Source organism: Melanostigma gelatinosum (genome assembly GCF_949748355.1).
Source record: "Melanostigma gelatinosum genome assembly, chromosome: 14".
Lineage (NCBI taxonomy): Eukaryota > Metazoa > Chordata > Actinopteri > Perciformes > Zoarcidae > Melanostigma > Melanostigma gelatinosum.
Genome location: NC_136647.1, coordinates 22,188,911 through 22,209,348, shown reverse-complemented (window position 1 = coordinate 22,209,348; position 20,438 = coordinate 22,188,911). Strand labels below are relative to the sequence as shown.

At 41.5% G+C, this 20,438-nt stretch overlaps 1 protein-coding gene across 4 annotated transcripts; it reads right to left on the bottom strand.

The window, feature by feature from the left end:
• Positions 1-104: 104 nt before the first annotated feature.
• fez1 (fasciculation and elongation protein zeta 1 (zygin I)) lies at positions 105-16,909 on the bottom strand (the record flags this gene model as incomplete). Of its 4 annotated transcripts, XM_079283519.1 has the most annotated exons (10): positions 16,735-16,898; positions 12,450-12,804; positions 9,440-9,527; positions 7,343-7,429; positions 6,318-6,483; positions 4,293-4,606; positions 3,616-3,696; positions 1,468-1,543; positions 1,310-1,375; positions 105-1,068 (listed from the first exon to the last, which is right to left on the bottom strand). In XM_079283519.1, the coding sequence occupies exons 2-10, from the start codon at positions 12,773-12,775 to the stop codon at positions 1,052-1,054; spliced, it is 1,221 nt and encodes a 406-aa protein (XP_079139645.1). In that variant the 5' UTR covers positions 12,776-12,804; positions 16,735-16,898. The 4 variants fall into 4 exon arrangements, with proteins under 4 accessions (XP_079139645.1, XP_079139646.1, XP_079139647.1 ...); XM_079283520.1 differs by lacking the exons at positions 12,450-12,804; positions 16,735-16,898 and adding an exon at positions 9,896-9,981; XM_079283521.1 differs by lacking the exons at positions 12,450-12,804; positions 16,735-16,898 and adding an exon at positions 9,849-9,883.
• Between the last annotated feature and the right edge of the window lie 3,529 nt (positions 16,910-20,438).

Sequence of the window (20,438 nt, the reverse complement as noted above, 5' to 3'; positions counted from 1 at the left end):
GCTGCTGGCTGGTCTTCATCAGCTCATCAGCATCGATGATGTTCGACGCCAAACTCAAAAGGTGAAGACGGAAAAAAGCAGATGCAGTCGCTGCTAGGGTAGAATGTTTATTAGAATTTGCGATTAGCGATGTAACATTCACCTACATGGCGCAAAAGGAAGTCATAAATATGCTAATATGCAAATATGCACGCCTTAATTTACATGAGCTCATCTCATCAGGGGATGATCTATCCAAGGAAAAGTCAGTGGTACACCTCCACGTGGCTGAACAGGGCAGAATGACAGTAAACCAAAGTAGAAAATCAGCAACAGAGTTTATATCAAATATTTAGTTACAAATGAAAAGACATTTCAAAAAAGTTAGAAGAGCACTGGATATTCAGATAGTGAAGCCAAACAAAAAAGAAGTAAAAAGCTTTATAATGCACTGCACTGCACCCGTAATAGTCGTCCACATGGAGCTACAGTACTAAGTTGGCAGAAAAGGTGCATGGCTTTTGTATTCAAATGAGTTTTCATCTGAAACAATACAGGGAGATGATCACGTGTGGATGCATTCATTTTACACTTATGAATCAATGAATACGACAATCAACAGAACCCAGTGGTTAAGAGGTCAGTTTATGAATAGCTGTCAAAACTTGGCAACGTTGAGATTCTGTGAGAGGAAACAAAGAAAAGAGAGTGTAACGTATAGAAAAGAAAGCAACGATAACGTTGTATCCTGTACCAAAGTGGTGTTGTGATATTTAAAAGCATGTCATGCTCCATTAGTCAAGTCCTTTTTAACAGTGGGAGAGGCCGTCCCACTTGTTTGAGTATTCGAATGGCAGCCATGTTGGGTCTGGCCTGAGCTTGATGTGCGGGAGGAGAGCGGGAGAGCTCAGCGAAAGGCAGGAGTCATAGTTGAGGTGAGTACAATGATGTCGATGGTGAGGATCCATGGTTGATAATGGTAAAAGATGGGAGGTCATGCAGCTCGGGGCCCGAGGCGAGGAGGGGTGGAAAAGAGATCTCCGTCCCACGCGGCCCCCGGCCTAGCGGTGCTTTAGGTAGGACACAAGACTGGAGAGGAACAACAGTGGATAATAATACTGATAAGTCTCTACTGGAAGAGATATAATAAAGTTACTTTCATGTAATGATTCTTGTAGCAGAATGAGGAAGTTAAACTTTGCAATAACTGAATGTACAAGGCAATAGTCCAATCAGAGATGATCATACTGTCATTTTCACGAATGCGTTTACTTCTTTTGGCTTCCCTAAACTGTGTGGCTTTATATTTAAACTCATGTTGTTGTTTTACCTTTCAATATGTAGTCGGTTAGCAGTGTAGGCACCTTCTCACTGTCCTCCTTCATGGCATAAAGAACTAATAGGGAGAAAACAAGATGGATCAACTCTTTTCAGCCAGTAATTGTTAGGATTTACCCTCGATACAAACATTCTGGGCTGCATACTTACTCTTTGTGAGCATCTGCAGGTCGTCAACAGATGGAGGGGAAACTTTCTTCTCGTATGGAATAACTGTGTTTAGATACTGAAAACAGAGCGGTTCAATGTTCAGAGATGTGGACACAGTACAACCCGAGTACTTCAAGAAATATTTAGTGGGGTCAGAGTCAGAGTGAGATGAAAAGATCCATTGCAGTCTCATATCTGTCTGTTCAACAGACTGTTAGGCTAACTTAGCTTAGCTTTCAGACTGGAAATGGGGCAACAGCTAGCCTGCCTTCAGTTCTGAGGTTAAAGAATCTCACCTATGAACTGAGCTTATGAGCTCTCCTTCACTCTAGAGCAGTGGTTCTCAACTGGTCTGGCTGCGGGACCCACCATCACCCCTTAATGACAAGCCGGGACCCACGACCCAAATTATATATGTATATAATCATTTATATATATATATATACCATTTACATCATTATACATATCTATATTCAAGACGTCTAGTAGTAGTAACGTCTCTGTGTAGTAAACAACTGTCAAATCAAATAAAGAAAGCACACATCAATTATATTTTAACAAATATTCTTCTCATTTTTCAAATTTAACTGGATGGATTAGAAATACATGAATAAATGTTCTTCTCATTTCAAGTAAAATAACAGCTGGATTAAAAAATAAATTACGTAATGAAATTCAATTTAGAAAAAATATTTTCACTGAATTACGCTGCAGCTTTAAACTCAGTCCATTCAGGGTGAAGTGAAAAATCCACAATATTATATTTTTCTCATCTTCCAAAAAGAGAAATCAGTGTTTGAAGAATTCACCTCTATGAGTCTGTCCAGTCAGAGTCCAATGACTCTGGTCTCTCTGGATATTTCTCTCTTTTGGAGATCGTCCTATGATTTGACTTTCACAACCCACACCACAAGTGCCGTAAATGCTGGAATAATTCCGCTGCATAACAAATGCCCTTCAAAATAAAATCACTTTTCTTTTTTTTTTGTCAGGCAAAGGCCACTGAAAACGGGTCCGCGACCCAAAAGTGGGTCGCGGCCCCACCAGTTGAGAATCACTGCTCTAGAGTGAGTCTTGAAGGTTCAGTACCAGGCACAGTCCTTTTTTCAGTGTTTATGCTAAGCTATGCTAATTTAAGTGAATATGTAAGTGAAGCATGTCAGTAAAGCATGTCAGTCTGTACACTGAAATCAACTGACTGGGAGGTTAAAGGCACATGCATGATCTAAATGTGCACAATATTCAAACCTGCGATCACTCCCAAACGTATTGTTTGGTCTTAAAGCTATAGTGGGTTATGGATTTTAGAAACCTTTTTTGCTGATATTTATTGAAATGATATCCCAACAACAATCAAATCAAATGCTGTCAAAAAAAGAAACAAAATCTTGAGTTGACAACACTGGGCTGTGTTTTTAGGACGGATCGTTTTGAAGATCTAGCGTAACTAATAAATAAGTTATAACTTGCTGTAAAATGATGCTGCTTTGTTTACATCCAGTAATGCCTGCAAAGACTGGAGCAAAAACAGACTTGCTGTATATTTTCAATAACAATCACATGAGAAACAAAAACTGCTGAATTGATTTATAAGTCAAAAAAAGCAAAAGCTGGGACGTTTCTTGCAGTGTACCGTAGCATATTGCAAACACTATCAACAGAGATCAAATTACGTACAGTAGACCAACTATCTCTCTGTATGACCTCATCTTTGCATTGGACAGGGGCAGTGGTGTACATATACTACTGCACTTAGGCCCGTGACCTTAAAGGGCCAGTGCACAGGCTGCCACAGCACAGCTGGTACAGCCCCTTCCTGCTGTAAATGAGTTACACTGCAGCTGTCATGTATAGTGGTAACCTCACTATATTCAAGTAGTACGACTATACAGTAGCAGTTTATTATATATCTTCAGTCTGTCATGGAGGTACATGTTTCTTTAAAACTGCAACCACATTTTCAGATACATATAGCTATAATTAATAAATGACCTGCATAAGTTATTCAGTTGAATCATCTGTGGGCATGTGTTTTTTGATTCATTCATCACGGTAAGTGATTGTTAGGAAACACAGTTGTCCAAAGTCGAGTGTCTAACCATTATGATTGCATTACATGATGAACTAGCGTGTGACCTTTGACCTTACCTGTTTCTCATTCCCTGTGCTTCCAAATGTCTGTCTGATGCCCGTCTGCAGGATGTTAGACAGTCCCTCCATGCTGAAACGCTGCCGGTCACAACCAGGACACAAACACCGAGCGTTAATACGACGTACTAACCATCACCTCCTTCACCGAGCTGATCTTTTACAGTACAGACATCGCAGCAGCTCACACAAACATGACATCACGTGAGATGCTGTTTGCTTTATTGTTTATCTTGCATCTGCATCATTTAGCCATCTGTATATTCAAATTACTTTACTAATTACTCAGGGACCCAGCAGTCACCACATAAAAACACTGCTGCTGCAATGCATGGCGGGAAAGTCCATTAGATAGACTGGACTGGGCTGTTACTGTATGCAGACCAATGGTCACTTTAGGATCTTTCCTGGAAGATACTTAGAGGCTAATGGGCCTAAGATCCATTATGCTAACAGTCAGAGGGCGGGAGAGTTGTCAGGCACCTTGGGTTCACCTCTTTCTAATTGAACTCAGTGAAAACCACAGTGCACATTGGCACAGCACCATAGTTGTGGCATAGTTAACATTGATGAGAGCAAAACTCTTGTGTGAATGGACTTACAGTAAACACACTGACATCATATCAACAATTCAAAGGTGTGTAAAGCATACACGGCCACCCTTCCCTGCCCCTCACCTTGACAGGCATGCTCGCTGTCTTCTCCGTGTTGCCCGTGGAGGCGGTATTCCCTCCGTTCACCGGTGCCGGCATCCCCCCCTGCAGGCTCAGGGCCTTGTCCCGGCGTCGGCGTTTGCTGCTGTCCCGTTGCTCCTTCTGCCTGTTCTGCACCTCCATCAGGGCCGTGATGAACGTGTTCTTCACCTCTTTCTCGAACTCCAGCTCCTCACGCCGAGCCAGCTGGCTGACCAGCTCCTCTGAGTACTCCAGGATGGCGGCCTCAACCCTTTGCAGCAGTTCGCCAAGTGCCGAGCTGGGCATCAGGCTCAGGCCTGCAGAGAAGATGAGGGGGGGGGGGGGATGGTTGGGTTTATTTTGTTTCTTACACATCGGTTCAGACATAATGCTCTAAATCATTGGAGCAGTAATTTGGTACAAAAGTGCCAAAGTAATATTTAGGCAGACTCGAGCAGGACTCATCAACAAAGACTGTCTTTGCTGACAACACGATCTGGTCTCTCTGACTCTGTGGCATTATCATTCATTTACAAATAAGACCATGAGAGGTGGTAACAGCTGTTTCACATCAGTCATTCCAAACTCTTTGTTGTCTTTTTGTCACATATTATATGTCCATCATGTGGGCAGTTCATTCACAGGGTGATTCTAACTTTACAGATTGTTTCATCTGAATCGTTTGTAAAGGCTCCCGCTAGTGTTTGATAAGGAAAAGGAGAAGATTTGAGGTTGAGAACCACTGACATTATCAAGTGACAACTCATGCCACTTCATCAAAATTGGAACTTGTATCATTATTAAAATGGTTCCATTGATTTGAAATAACGTTACAGTTCAGAGTACAGAGTATACAATAGGCTTAGACTCTCAATCTTTGCTGCACTAAAATGTTAATCAAGATTTATCTATTCATTTTTTTTACATCAAGCTAGTTGTGTGTTAAAATGAAAACAATGTATTTCGTCAACATTTATGGATTTGTTGCATTTTTAAGTATCAAGCAAGTAAGTAAGTTATTTCTACTGCACGATTCAAAACCAGAGGTACAAGGTGCTATACATGTGCACATTCATTACAACATGAATTTCAGGGAATGGTTATGTATAATAATGGTAAATACAATTAACATAATCAGCACAATACAATTATATGGTAAAGTTCTCTCTCTCTCTCTCTCTCTCTCTCTCTCTCTCTCTCTCTCTCTATATATATATATAGAGAGAGAGATATCTATATATATATATGTATATATGTATATATATATATATGTATATATATATATATATATATATATATATATATATATATATATATATATATATATATATATATATATATATATATATATATATATATATATATATATATATGGACATGTAAATAAATAATATATCCAGTTCCCATTCCCACAGTGGACAGGACATACTCCGACTCAGATGGAGGAACCACGTCGATCTCCACTGTGTTCAGCGACACGGCGCCTTTCGGCAGAAAGCACCTCGTTCTCTTGAACTCTTCATGGACCTGCTGGAATGACATGACTAGTCTGACCATGTGGATCACTAAATCCAAACCTGACTGAAGTAACCATGACTACTGATCACCTTCAATCTCTACCCAAAATTAAGATTTGGACAGTGAATATGAGATTTAACAACTTGTTACATAAGATGGACATACTGTATATTGCCATTTGTGCATGTTTGTCCCTGACCATGCTTGACCATTGTCTATGCACTCATCATAACTGGCCTTCCTGTTGGATCTTCTATAAATAGAGATGCCTATGGCAAGGACTCTGTTGGCTGGGGTTTTAACCTGTAGCCTAAAGGCTTGGCCAGAAAAGATTCACTATCGCATAAGCAGCTCTAAAAGGAGCAATGTTCTGACAGAACTGCAGCATGTTCACCTCCCAGACCAGCTGAGGACATTTACAAATGACTCTCATTAACCGCTGCCCTCGTGTCAGTTAGCAAGTTGCATTCATTCATATTTTTTTAAAAACAGAAACGGATTATCTTTGACCTTCGTAGGAGCAGTTGTTGTTGGAGGCCTGTGACAGCTGCCTGATCTCCTCCAGCAGGGAGGGGTTGGTTCTGGAGGAGCAGTGGCTGCTCTCCTCTTCATCCTCTTCCTCAGTTTCGCCGGGATCCGGAGAGTTCTCCATCATCTCAACTATCTCCTCAATGACCTTGTGGAGAGAGCGAAAGAGAGATGGAAGGATACAGGGAGACAGGTGAATGGACAGGAAAGAGATTAGGAGACAGAAGTAAGTACACACACATCCATAAGCATCCATTTGTCAGTCGAGTGTGGCCACTGAAATGCCAGAAGCCTCCTGTATAAGTGTAGATGTAACTTAAATCCATTATTGATGTCTACTTAGAGGCAGACTTGGATTTAGGCGTCTGTCTATGTCCTGTACCAGCACGATAAAAGAGCAGTCCAACACGCCACGCTGTCGTACTGGACATGAAGAGCACCTCTTTAAAAAGTATGCCGGCGAAAAAGACCAAATCAAAATGGGAATAGCACATCTAGCAATGCAAGGTTAGTGTCTAGGGTTCCTCAGGTGTCTATTCCTGGTCCTTTCCTTTCTCCTTTTCTTATGCTAACGTTATATTTGTCCAGGAGCAATGCAGAGATGAGCTGCTGTCTTTCACTGTGTGATGGACAAACCCTTTCTTGTGCCTTCGTCTCCAGCCATCTAGATTACCAGAACTCCTTATCACTGGATTGCCCTAGAAATAAATTAACTTGCCAGCTTGTGCAAAATACAGGGGCTCTTACATGATCTGGAACAATGAAGCACATTCCCACCATTCTGGCCTCCCTGCACTGGTTACCTGTGGCATTTACAATTGATTTTAAAATGTCTAAAAGAAGGTTATGGTAATTCCAACAAACTAAATGATTTTAAACAAAAAAGGTGTCAGGTAAAAGATGAGAAGGATCCATGCAGAGTCTCATGTCACACCCTGGTTTCCTTTTCCTCATTATCAAAAACAGGACACTCAAACTGCTGTATGATCTTATATACACACACACACCTGATCAGCTGTGATGAGAGGCTCTTCCTTCAGGCAGTTGGCATTGTCATTCTTCTCATTCATCTCCTCCTCCTCTTTTTCGTGGATCTGCAGAATATGAGAAGAAACGTGTGAACAACAAACAGATTGGCTGTGACAGCGTGTCTGACGAAGAAAATGAGGCGAACAAGAGTCATAAATGGCCTATCTGCGCTGGAATAATAAACAAAATCCACAATCAATTTCCAAAAGAACTGCGCTGGGAGAGATCAGTCATGCTCATTTGAAAGTCTCATGCTTTAATATTTGAAAGGTTTTACATTATTTAGTATCACTTTAAAAGACTATTTCATATGCCAAGCATTTCAATAGTTTGTATCTTATTTATTAATTATAAATTATAATATGACTTTCATGCAGTGTGATGTGAAGTTAACTGTAATGTGAAGACATCTGTGACATTGGCTTTAGGGATGGCGATGTCCATCTACCAGTCCAGACCGAAACATTCATTGTTCCCAGATGTTGTATCCTAATGACTTTGAGACCACAGAATGTACAAGTAGTCACCGTGATGTCACCCATTGGTTTGTGGACTACGGTTTTAAAACCTTGAATTTAACTTTTTGGCTGTCATTATCTTGGTATTTTGCAACCAGAAGAGGCACGAGAGAGTGAAGCTAAGTACAACTGAACACTCAACAAGAGATTTATAGACCGAAATGTTACAATTAAGTTTCATGAACTTAAACACACGGTGAAAGGGTTAAAGTTGTAAGAGGAAAACTCCCAGACAACTCCCAGTCAACTCCCAGACCGGACAACACCGTGGCAGCAACCTGTCAATCACTATGTAGCCCCGCCCTAAAGCATCCCCTGCTTTATGGTCTGTGTGACTCTAAATGGACCATAATGTACTAAATGAACATCATGCTGTATTGAAGAAGACTTGAAACTAGAGATTGAGACATAAACTCATGTTTACAATGTTTACTGAGGGAATAAATCAAGAGAGAAGTAGAGTCATTTTCTCATAGACTTCTATACAACCAGAGGAGTCGCCCCCTGGTGGACACTAGAGAGAATGCAAGTTTAACACGTGAAGCTTTGTCTTCACTTTTCAGAACTGGAGGTGGCCAAATTTTCCTCTAACGACACCAACAACTGAAATTTGGTTCAGACTTTCATGTTCCTCTCAGGAGGAATTGAAATCACAACGGTGATCCCTCAATGTTTCATCGAGCACCATCATCAGGTCAACAACATGACATTGTACTCCATATCAAAGATGACGCATATCAGAACTCTGGTATCCACTTCCTGTCTCCAGAGTGGTCGTGGTATGTGTGTTTGCCTCTCTCTCCATCCCTCCACCTCATCTGGAAGTGTTATGAACAACATGTGGGTGGATACAAATACAGGAAACTAACTCTACAGCTAACATGCTAAACTAAGATGGTGAACATGTTAAAAGTCATTATAGGGACGTTGCCAATGTTAGCATTTAGCTCAAAGCACTGCTGCGCCAAACTACAGTTCCTAGCGTGGAAGAAGGCTTTGCCTGAGTGTCCTGCTAATTATTGATTCAGCATAGTAGTGATAAAGTACATTGAAAGGTTTGCCATTTGATATTTGTTGAAAAATAAAAGAATTAAAAGTGTGCACAGGCTGTTCTGGTATAATCTTTTTGATTGAGAGAGAATACCAACCACTCAACTGAAGGCAGGATCTGAGCACCATGATGCATTCTCACAAGAACCCTCTGAGGCTGAAACATGGCCCTGACTGCTAAGTGCCTGCTGTCCAGCTTGTATGGGACTGACTGCCAATTAAGAGAGGGGCGAAAGAGGGAGGCCTCTGCTGAATGGCAGACCAGTCAAGGTTGGGCAAGCACGTCGTTAAGAGTCAGCATGAGATCAAGCCTCAGAGAAAATGAAGCAGCCATCTACTCGGTTTGGCACCTCAAAGGAAAAATAATGCTACTTGTGGTTGAAAAAGAAACGTGGGTAAAAGGTAATACCCAATGAAATTCTTCTTTCCAAAATAAAAAAGAAAGCTACTTATGATTAGGCTAACAGCAGATCTAAACCAAATAGAAAGATGTGATGTGACATGTACCTCCTGCTCAGAAAGATTGCCGTTGAGTCCCTCTGAGTCGGTGCCGTCCCAGGTGGAGATGTAGTTGTCGGTTAGAGCATCCCACACACTGCAACGCAATACACAGACACAAACATGTAAGCAAGGGCAAGAACCACAGAGAAATAAAGAAACAAGTATCAAGACCCTATTCTGGCCTCAACTCTAAAGGACTGAAGCTGGTGCATCCACACACGCTGTAGTAATATATTATATAAGAGCATTAGGCCAAAGTTCGGTGTGTTGTTTCATCTCCCTGGTTACAAGGAGGCCTACTCAGTCCTGTCTTCAGCAGCCTGCAACATAGTCAATATTTCAAGGTGGCAAGTCAATGATGGTGGTCAATACGCAGCTGCAGAGGAACAATGCACAACAGAAAAAAGCAGCTTACTACTCAGTAAAAGGTATCCTTAGCAGAGATTAGATAAAGCTTCTCACATCATTGTGCCAGTGGACTCTGACTGCAACCCGGCGCAAGCGTCTGTCCGAGGACGAATGACATCAAACTGGGAGAGAAGTCTCCTTTGTGGTTTTTTTCCTCCTCCGCTAAGAGGTTGGCTCAGGCCTGCTCCCAGTGACACTGCCCACACCCGGACACACACTGGACACCATTCAGCCAACCGCTGACCTCACCAGCCATGCCCGCATGTCATTACTGCGTGCACCAGCACATGAACAGGGTCAACGTTTCAATGCGCTCTGAGAGGAAAACGAAGCAATAACAGCCCTCTGAGGCCAATTTGTAATTTGTGATTTTGGGCTATACAAAAATAAAATACATTGAATTGAACAAATGTTGTCCAGAATGGAAATTAAATGAATCTTATGAAACATTTCCATGTCAGAGAATTCCTTTTGTGCTGTGGAATTTTGTAATTGTTCCATTTTGCTTCCTTAAATGTTTATGTCAAAGTGTAATTCCCCTTTACGGCAGTTAGTGTGGAACAGTGCTATAAAATGAACCTGGTTCACACAAAGAAAACAAATCATACACAGACCAAAGGATTTGTTTCTAAAAAACAATCACAGCTGCTGCAGATTGCACATACAACAGTTATTCTTAACTTTTATCATCTTGACAGAAATACCACCGCTGATAAAATAGTGAAACTAGAATAAAAAATATGAACTAACAGTAGAAAAGTCATCACAACAGTTCTGGACATGAGAAAATGTCACTTTCTTTCTGAGAGTTAGAGGAGAAGATTGTGTTTGCTTAACATGTAGCTAAAGACAGTTAGCTTAGCTTCGCATAAACACAGGAAATTGTGGGAAAGTTGCTTGGCTCAGTCCAAAGCTAAACACATCTGCTTACTTGTGAAATGAGAATGTGTGGTTTTATGGGGGGTTATGCGAGACTATCTCATGGCTGGATGTTTTATCTTTGGACAGAGCCAGGTTAGCTGTCCCCCTGTTTCTAGTCTTTATGCTAAGCTATGCTAACAGGCCGGCTGTAACTTTTTATAGCTGCTGTGTAAGGAACGATAATGAAATTGGTCTTTTCATCAAACTGAGTATATTTCAAACATATCATTTTTGAAACTGAACACGTTAAATAAAATGTCACTTGCCTCATAAAAAGACATTTAAAAAAAATCGAATCAGTAATCTCCGCTAAACTAACCACAACAACACACAAAGAACATGCGTAACAGAGGGACGTGTTTGGTGACGGTGGCCAGCAGGAACTGGAACTCCATGTCACAAAGCTGTCCTGCTGTATGTCTTGGCCCTCAGCCTGAAGAGAAATCAGCAACTGGGCATTCGGCCAAAATGAGCTACAGACTGTTTTCAGCCAAACAGCAGATTCACATTTTTGCTGATTATCTATGTGGGTCCACAAGAGTCTTTAAATCAGACTAGACATTTAACATAACATGCCTCCGTGTTATGAACATCAGTACGGTCTTAGTTTCTATTAATAGCTGCTTGAGGTGAATACATATCTAGTGATTGAGACTCACTTGATTTGATGGATTATGAGAATCGTTATGAACAGGGAGGAACAATGAGTCATTGTTAATGACAAGAGTTATGTTTGACTGGGACATATCTGTACTGGTTTCCTAATCAGAGCCTCAACAAATCAGTGTAAGGCAGTAGGTCCATGTCTTGGGCCTAACATGCAGATTACTGTAGTACTGCAGGACTCACATCCACCATCAGCTCCGTGGTCTACTCAGTCAAAGCTCAAGTCATCAATACAAACTCTTTTTAAAAGCAATTTAATTGTGTTTGAAGAATGATGTGATTCCCATCTGTAAAGATCTCCTCTTCCACCTACGGTGGGGCTATTTTTAGCATGATTCATATCCCCACAGTGTGAAGACGTGTGTGTTTCCGCCTCAGAGCCTGCTAGCGAGAGGAGGAGGATCTGGCAGTCAGCTGGTGGAGAGGCAGAGACGGAGACACACCGATAGAGCCAAAGCTAACTGAGGCGTACAGCGCTGCACATTGAATAATTCAGCATGACCGTGGAGCCGGGGAGGGTGGGGTCATGCTGCTGACGGACCGGGTCTGTGTGTGGACATATTTAGGCCTTTGTCGTGTGGTGTGCTGTGGGTGTGCTGTGCATGGTATTGATGGCGGCTCAATGCCTATGTTAGTGTGCAATTAACATAAAAGGCTGGAGGAATAGTCTCGGCTGTGGTATTATATGATGACTCTATATTTGTGGTCATTTTGATCACTTTATTTTGTTCCAGGCTGCATCACAAAGCCCAAATGCAACCAAATGTAGGTATTTTGTTGAAAATACTGGAACATACTGGTAGATACTGTTTGTATTGTCAAGTTATCTATTTTTAAGCCAAGAATACTGATGCAAATGCTTTTTGATGAACTAGACGTGCCAGTTCAGACTGAGCATTATCAGATCAATTAAGACCTCAGTTATGCACATTGAAGGCTTGAAAATACATATTAACAGACTGACAAATGTCACAAAATACGATGAATATTTTGACAAACAACATCTACTGTGGCCACTCACTCTTCATCCTGCAGCCTCTGCTCATCCTCCTGGTTGTGCGACTGGTTGCGTATGGGCGCCAGGACCTCCGTCTTGGTGTTGTAATTATGGAAGCACACATTGAGCTTCTCGTCGAACTCATTCACCAGGTCCTCCATCGACTTGAAGCTCATCATCTCAGAGAAGTTCTCCAGCTCTGAGAAGTCCTCGCGGGTGATAGAGGCCAGGGGGACGGTGGTGGTGGTGGAGTAAGAGGTGTGTTTGAGCGCCGGGTGGTCCAGCTCATCCATGCGGCAGGGCCGGAGGTCCTCAAACTCCTCATCCAAACACACGAGAGGGGCTTCCATGGTGACCCCCGTCTGTTAATCTCTGTGCCCTGCACAGAGAGAGAGAGTGGGCATATACTGTAGTGTTTGATGCACTTTTGTTTGCTAAGTCAGCACAGCTTATAAAACTAGTGCTTCAGATGTCATCACCAGCTGTTTAATGAGATATTGCAACTGTTGCAGCCAGGACAATACACTTATGGGCAATACAGAGGCAATGTGGAATAGTGAGGTCCAACAATGCATTGGCTAATCCATCCAAACTATTATGTTGGTAACGCAACTGTGTCCAAGGACAAACTTGTAAGTTTCCCTTTGGGGCCATTTGCTATTAACTCTCTAGAAGGCAAAACCTTCTTCATCCATGGTTTGCATTTTGGGAAAAAATAGTCGGTAGCAACCTATAACACAATGATGTTCTACATAAACTATAAAAACTATTTATGAACTGTAAAGTGAACTATTCAACAAGACAAATTTTATTTTATTTTGGTATTTTTGTCATATTGAGATTGTCAGATTGTAGCTTTAAGGGGCAAAATCTGGCAAGACTGGCAAACTGAGCACATCTGCAAGCCGAGCGAGCAGTCATGCCTTACAAATAGAAGAAGAAGAAGCACGTGACCAGGGCCGCTATAATAACATGCACTGGGCCGGTTGTAAAGACCTAACACCACTGGCTTCAGAAAACGTGTTTTAAAGGGAAAGACCCGATGAGAAAGAGCTCAGAAGTCCTCATCTGTTCGATCCACCAACAACCACAAGGATTTATCTGGAGTCTCCTCAATCATGCCTGCCTCACCTCATGTGGAATGGCACCATGTTGTCTACACAAATAGGAGATGGAGGTAGATGTGCCAGAAGGGGACCAGGTCCCAAAGGGGACCGGACCAGTTGGCTCTACTGGTAAACCACATTAATTAACTACGTCTCCTGGGATTTAAACAGATGAGGTTTCCAAGATTCTGACATGAAAGCATGAACTGTCATAGTGTAGAATATATCACAGTAAGGATCGTCTTCATGGCTGCTCAAGTGGTCCTTCCAGGGGTTTGATAGATAAACATAAATATATCTGGGTGTAAAATTCTATCTTTCAATAAATTGTGTCATAAATGGAGTCAGATAATTATAATGCTGCTCTGAGAATGATTCTGCTTCTGAGGGATGGACTCATCTTCAATCTCATTTTAAGTATCAATTGCAAATGTTAGTGTACTTCCCATGATACATTCTTACATCACAATTATACGCCCCAAAGCACTTTTGAGGTTCTGGGACACACTTCAAAAAACTACTTCTAAACATAATCGAAAAGGTATGAAACCTAAATATAGCACCTTACAAAGAGACAGGAAATCAGGAGGTCCAAGTTCATTTAGCTTGGTTTTTAATGCTTTGTGTATCCATTTTTCAATTATTAGTTTATTTGTAAGGGACAAGTGCAAAGGAACAGGGAGTTTCCGGAGCAGTGTCCGATGTACTGTACACGTCTATAACAGACACACTAACGAAGATTCAGATGAAACAAACAACAGAAAACCTTTACAGCATTGACTTGAGTTCATAAATAATGACTAGTCGGTGTCACCATTACAATTCCTATCCTGGACTTGACTGTAATAGAGAACATTTTGAAATCCTGAATTCCACAGGGTTGTGCCTTTAATTGAGAATGCAGTTTGCTTGAAGTCCTACCGTTTCCTTCTGATATACTTCTGGTGTTAGTGATGGAACGGTGACGTCTAGTTATGAATGTGTTTAAAATGGGTGGAGCTAGATGGTGGAGATATTTAAATGTAAGATTCTTCTTCTTTAGGATATTGAAATGATGAAATCTTAGTGGTTTCATTGTTAGTTTGTGCTGTTCAATAATTACAGTTCATGGACTGGTGGGAAGCTTTTTTTCTTTCTCACGGTGAACAGACAAAGGAGTTGACACTCTCAGGTATGTGCAGAGGACAACTCAGGACTCCCACATAAAAAACACAACACATTCTCTCTAGTTACACTCGTGAAACTGTCGTCCCATGGTCTATTGAATTAGCAGTAAAACAAATCTCTATCATTTCTTGTTGAACTCTTACAAACATGTTTGGGGTAAGAATGGACTTGCTACCTTTAATACTTCAATAAACTGGAGTAGAGGAAACACTCTGGTCATCATTATAAATATGTTCCACCTCTCTGATTTTATACCAAATCAAGTTCCCATCTCCACAGTAGCTCCGATGCTTCTATGGGCCATATCACCACATGGGGAGCCAAGAAGTCTCGAGGTCTGTTATTGGTAAAGATATTCCTTGTTTCCAAACTTCCCAATTCCTTTGCTTGTAACGTTTTGATAGTTCATCTAATTTAATGATGTTTTTTTAATGATGGTTTTATGATAACAGAATATTGATCGTGCATATAATGAAATAATGCCCTGAAACACTTTTTCCATTTTGCCACTTGAGCTATTTGTAATTGAAAATGAAATGTAATCTTATTAAACAGCATGAATGGGTGTAAACCTGCAAAATGAAGCGGCATCATTCTTGTGCAGGACATGCTGCAGTCAGACATTTTAGAGAAGTTCCTCGTGTACCTCGGTCAGGTTGTCTGACGCAGCGTCGTCACACTACTGAAGCCTAAACGTCCTCCTTGGTGCTTTGCTGGACCGTGGCCTGGCCTAAGTGGGTGAGTACAGAGGAGCCCATTTAAAAATAAGCTTGTGCAGCCTCTTCCTCCCATCACTCCACTCAGCAAAGTGCTGAGAGTCTCGTCCGCTCTCTCCCTACAGCTCTGCCCTCTCAAAACTGCTGTGTTTCCTTTTTGAATTGCCTCTGCTTCATCTTTGTCTTGGAGTTTATCTGTAATGTCTCTGCCGAGAAAGTGACTCCATGTTGAATAAATCCTGTCCGTCAACAGATCCAATTCAGGTTATTTGGTCTCTCAAATAAGGAGCCTTAGCGGCAGACTCTAACCTTGCCACTGGGACTTTTGGCACTGATGCACTGTTGCTTGAAAATTTGACAGGGTGAAAAAATGACAAATTGAATTTGCTAACAGCACTCAGTCATGCTGCATCCTGTCTGTTTACTGCTCGCTCCATTGACTCTGGGATATGTTCTTCTAGCATGAAGAGAGGGAGTGGAATCACAGCATCCACATTAAAGCGGACAGCAGCATGTTGTTTGAGATGTGCAGGGATCGAATGTCTGCAATAGTGTGTGTTTGGGATGTGTGTCAACCTTTTCTTTTGGGTATGTGACCTTCACAGCGAGAGGTGGTGGTGGTCGCAGGTGCTCCACAAGAACGCAGGTCTAAAAAAGAGCCAATCACGAGGGTTCATCAGAGGTCATTTAATGCATGGAGCCAACACACTCATCACTCCGTGGGAGGGGTGAGCACAACTACATGACCACACAATACATCCAACACCGATTCCACTGCAGATCTGGAAAGCATCGATGACACCATCATGCTTGTTATATGAAGAAAGTCTTGTTGAAGAAACGTGTTGGTTTCTTTAATTCTGAATAAAGAACCTTATTTGTACAAGAACAATGCCGACACATATACAAGTGCTATTTAAAACAATCTGCTGTGTATCATGAATATGAAATGAAATCATTGTTCACATCTAGTATGACCCCTGCTTAACCAAAATCATATTTGTATTGAAAATGCCTGTGGAATCATTCTGTCCCACACAAATATAACTGGAACAGATTCCAATTCAAATCATTGTTCTGGCCGCCATAGCAGAAATGGAAATCAAGCAAGTGCATGTCATCAGCTCATCAGAGGGAGAAAAAAGAAAAGAGGAGAGTGGGGGAGGGAGAAAAGAGCAGCGAAGAGCGAAGAAGGAGAGATGGAGGAAACCATGGTTACAAGGCAGGGATGGAGGGAAGATGATGCACAACAAGGAGGACCTCAGGGAGGTCAGGGCTGGGAGAAGGACCAGCAGGATGTAGAACAGGAAAACAGATTACCTGCGGTAGATGTGCCGCTATTGTTCTGGTTTGGTGTGTCGGCAGGATCTTCTCAGAAGAGGAGAATTTGTGCCTAAGCCTCCCTCCGCTGCAAAACCCACCGACGAGCAGCAGCAGTCACAGTCATTCCAGGGAGAACGCCAGAGAAACAGAATCAGGGACGTGAAGATGGTGGTGTGAGCTTCGGTCTGTATCCCTCCCCTCACCCGTTAGCCCACAGCTACCCTTATGTGTCCTCCCACAGCCCGTTGCTTTCCAATCAATAGGCAGCCAGCCCAGCTCACACTGAGGCTGCGCACTGCCAGGCCTGTGACGATATTAGCCCCCCCTCCCTTTCTTCCCTCACTCTCCTCTCGTTCTCCCTTTGTCCTTGCCTCCTCCCTCCTCCCTCCCGGCATACATTAATTCCCCAATATTCATGAGGACAGAAGTAGGTGGTGGGAGGGAGGAGGTTTGGGGGAAGGAAATGTGTGTGTAGTAAGGTGGCACATTGTTTATCGGTCTACCTCCACATTAAATCCTGATTGTATCAACTGTGCTCATTCTGCCACAGAGCAGAGTGGAATCACATACCCAGAATGCATTGTTGTGAACCTGTATGTAAAACTGCACAGTGACAAAAATTATTGAAAATCACACTCTGAAGCATTCGAGACTAGCTTTGAAAATTAGGTGATATAAAAAACAGATACACTTTTAAAATCCACAGTATAGGATCCTCTTGAAATTAATTTCAAATAACAACAGAAGACAACATATAAAAAAGATGCTCATGAAAAAAGCCAAATGATCACAAACGTGATGCTGACCCCTCCCTCCCAGCCTTTGCTTCAAAATCTGCATAATCCCTGTTTTCAGTCTGTGGAGGGTGTTTACACCTCCTGTCTGAAAGCCTCGGCCCTACGAGAGCAAACACATGCAGTCACATGTTATTAACACACACTGAGCACACTCAGACTGGGAGGTATTATAACATGGCTATCTTTACGGCCTGGGACATCCAGCTCTCAGATGTGAGCACATTTGACAGACTAGGCTTTTTACAGCCTGAGGGGTTCAGTATAATCAAGAAAATAAGCTGTTTGTGTCAGCGAGGACTTTTTCATGATCCAGACTTTTCCGATTTTAAACAGTAATTCAGATTGAAAAATGTGTCTCTACTGGTAGAAATTATATGTTTTATGTACCTATTATAATATGTATTTATTGTAAAAAAAAATAGAGCCGAGAGCTTTTTAAATATAAAGTGAGAGGTGGGACTTTCACAGAGACACTTTCGTAAAATAAATGTACTCCTTAAGGGAGTACATTTACAGTACATTTACAGAGTACATTTACAGAGTACATTTACAGAGTACACACATTACAGTGTGTAGCATTGCAGGAGATCGATTAGCAAAAATGGAATATAATATTCCTAACTATTCTTTCCTTAGTGAATGTGTGTTTTTTGTTCGCTCAGAATGAGCCCTTCATATTCATAAAGGCAGCAGGTCCTTTTCAAAGAGTCCATCATGTTGCACCGCCATGTTTCTACAGAAGCCCAGAACGGACAAATCAAACACAGAGAGAGCCTTTCCTGTTGTTACGTTACCTGAAGGCCACTGTAGTTCTCCTACACGCTTATGAAACTGTGATAACATGAGCCAGAGTGTAAAACTGTGGCGCTACTAGCTGCCGTTTGACTTCAGCTGGTCATTGTTAAAATACGGTTATTATGGTACGGAGGCCTCTGAGCGAGGTGAATAAATAAAGCATTTTTATTGCTTTTGTACTTTTAGAGCTAGAATAACAAATTGAAATGTCTCTGTTATGGAGCTCAAGATTTCAAAATGTATCTCCTCTTACAATAATTTGAATATTTAAATCCCATAAAACACAACAGTGAACAAGACTTTTGGATTTTAAAAGTTGTTCTTAAATGCCTTGGTGATCAGGGGGAATAATAAACACTGTGGCCTGCAGATGACAAACTATTAACATGACAGAAGTCACATTGAATGTGTAAAAGAAGAGATAAAACTGTGTGTATCCATGGATTGTTCTGGACGCACAACTTACAATACTATACTAGTGTGCAAAGGATAATCCACACATTATTTATTACACACAAGATGTTTTCGAATATATTTTTTCAGAAGCTGCTCAAACAGCACAGATCTGAATGACACTAGGATGGATGTCATGTTATTCCATTGTGCGTGGTCTCAGATCAAACCCAGTCAGCAACACATCCTCTGATACAGACACGACCCAATGCATCATGGGCGTGGTGTATCGTAACGGAGTATAAATACTTCGTTACTGTACTTAAGTCGTTTTTTTGGATATCTGTACTTTACTTTACTACTTATAGTTCTGTTGACTTTTACTTTTACGTCACTACATTTTGCAAAGAAAACTGATACTTTGACTCCGATACATTTCCCCTGAAACCTTCGTTACTCGCTACAAAATCAAATCTATCTTTAGAAACAAAATGAATCATGAGAGCAGCGTCTGGGACTGTGGTGGAACACAGACTGCAAGCAAGCAGGTTTGGTGAACCAGTGGTCCTAGCAGCAAGTTAAATCATTGGTTAATCACGTTAATGCGCAATTGCAAACAAGTGCTCTCAAAGCCGCGGTGTTTTGATTCCCAGTGATGCCAGGATGCTACATGCTATAGCTAGCGGGCGACTACATGAGTAGCATTCCACACAGGACGGGTGGGATGAGGAGAGGTGGATGGGTCAAACTAACACTGTGTTTCCTCCAGGAGGCCGCAGTTTGTGCCGTGTGTGAAACGAGAAGCCAATGTTGATTTATTTGTGACGTGACTTCCGTACTTAAGCAACGCCACTTCCGTAGATATTTTAATGCAAACCACGATCTTTTCCTAAACCTAACTAAGTAGTTTCATCGCCTAAACCTTACTTGTTTCCTGTGAAGATGGAAGTTTATTTTGAAAAGACAGTATGCATGTAACAAGCCAAAACAGACTCATGTTGCTGGACTTTTGCAGGAAAAAAAGCACAAAAAATGAAGAGTAACTTCGTAAGATATCAATAAAACGGGGATGAATTTATATCATTGTATAAAGAGAGTGACATGAGAAGATCAATCTCATGTCTGTAAGTTAAATCAACTATAATCACTCTTTTAAAGTGATAAGTGACTCGTCTAAAACATTTAAAAAAGGAATAACTTCAATAGAATCATCACACTGTAACTTCTTTACATTCTAATATAATGTAAAGAAGCTACATTCTAATACAATGTAGCTTCTTTACATTCTAATAGAATGTAAAGAAGTTACATTCTAATACAATGTAACTTCTTTACATTATAATAGAGGGAGGGAGGGAGGCAGGCAGGCAGAGAGGGAGGGAGGGAGGCAGACAGACAAGCAAGCAAGCAGAGAGGGAGGGAGGTAAGTATCCTGCTTGGCAAACAGTAAGTATCCTGCTTGGCGAACAGTAAGTATCCTGCTTGGCGAACAGAACAGTAAGTATCCTGCTTGGCAAACAGTAAGTATCCTGCTTGGCGAACAGTAAGTATCCTGCTTGGCGAACAGAACAGTAAGTATCCTGCTTGGCGAACAGAACAGTAAGTATCCTGCTTGGCAAACAGTAAGTATCCTGCTTAGCGAACACTAAGTATCCTGCTTGGCGAACAGTAAGTATCCTGCTTGGCGAACAGAACAGTAAGTATCCTGCTTGGCAA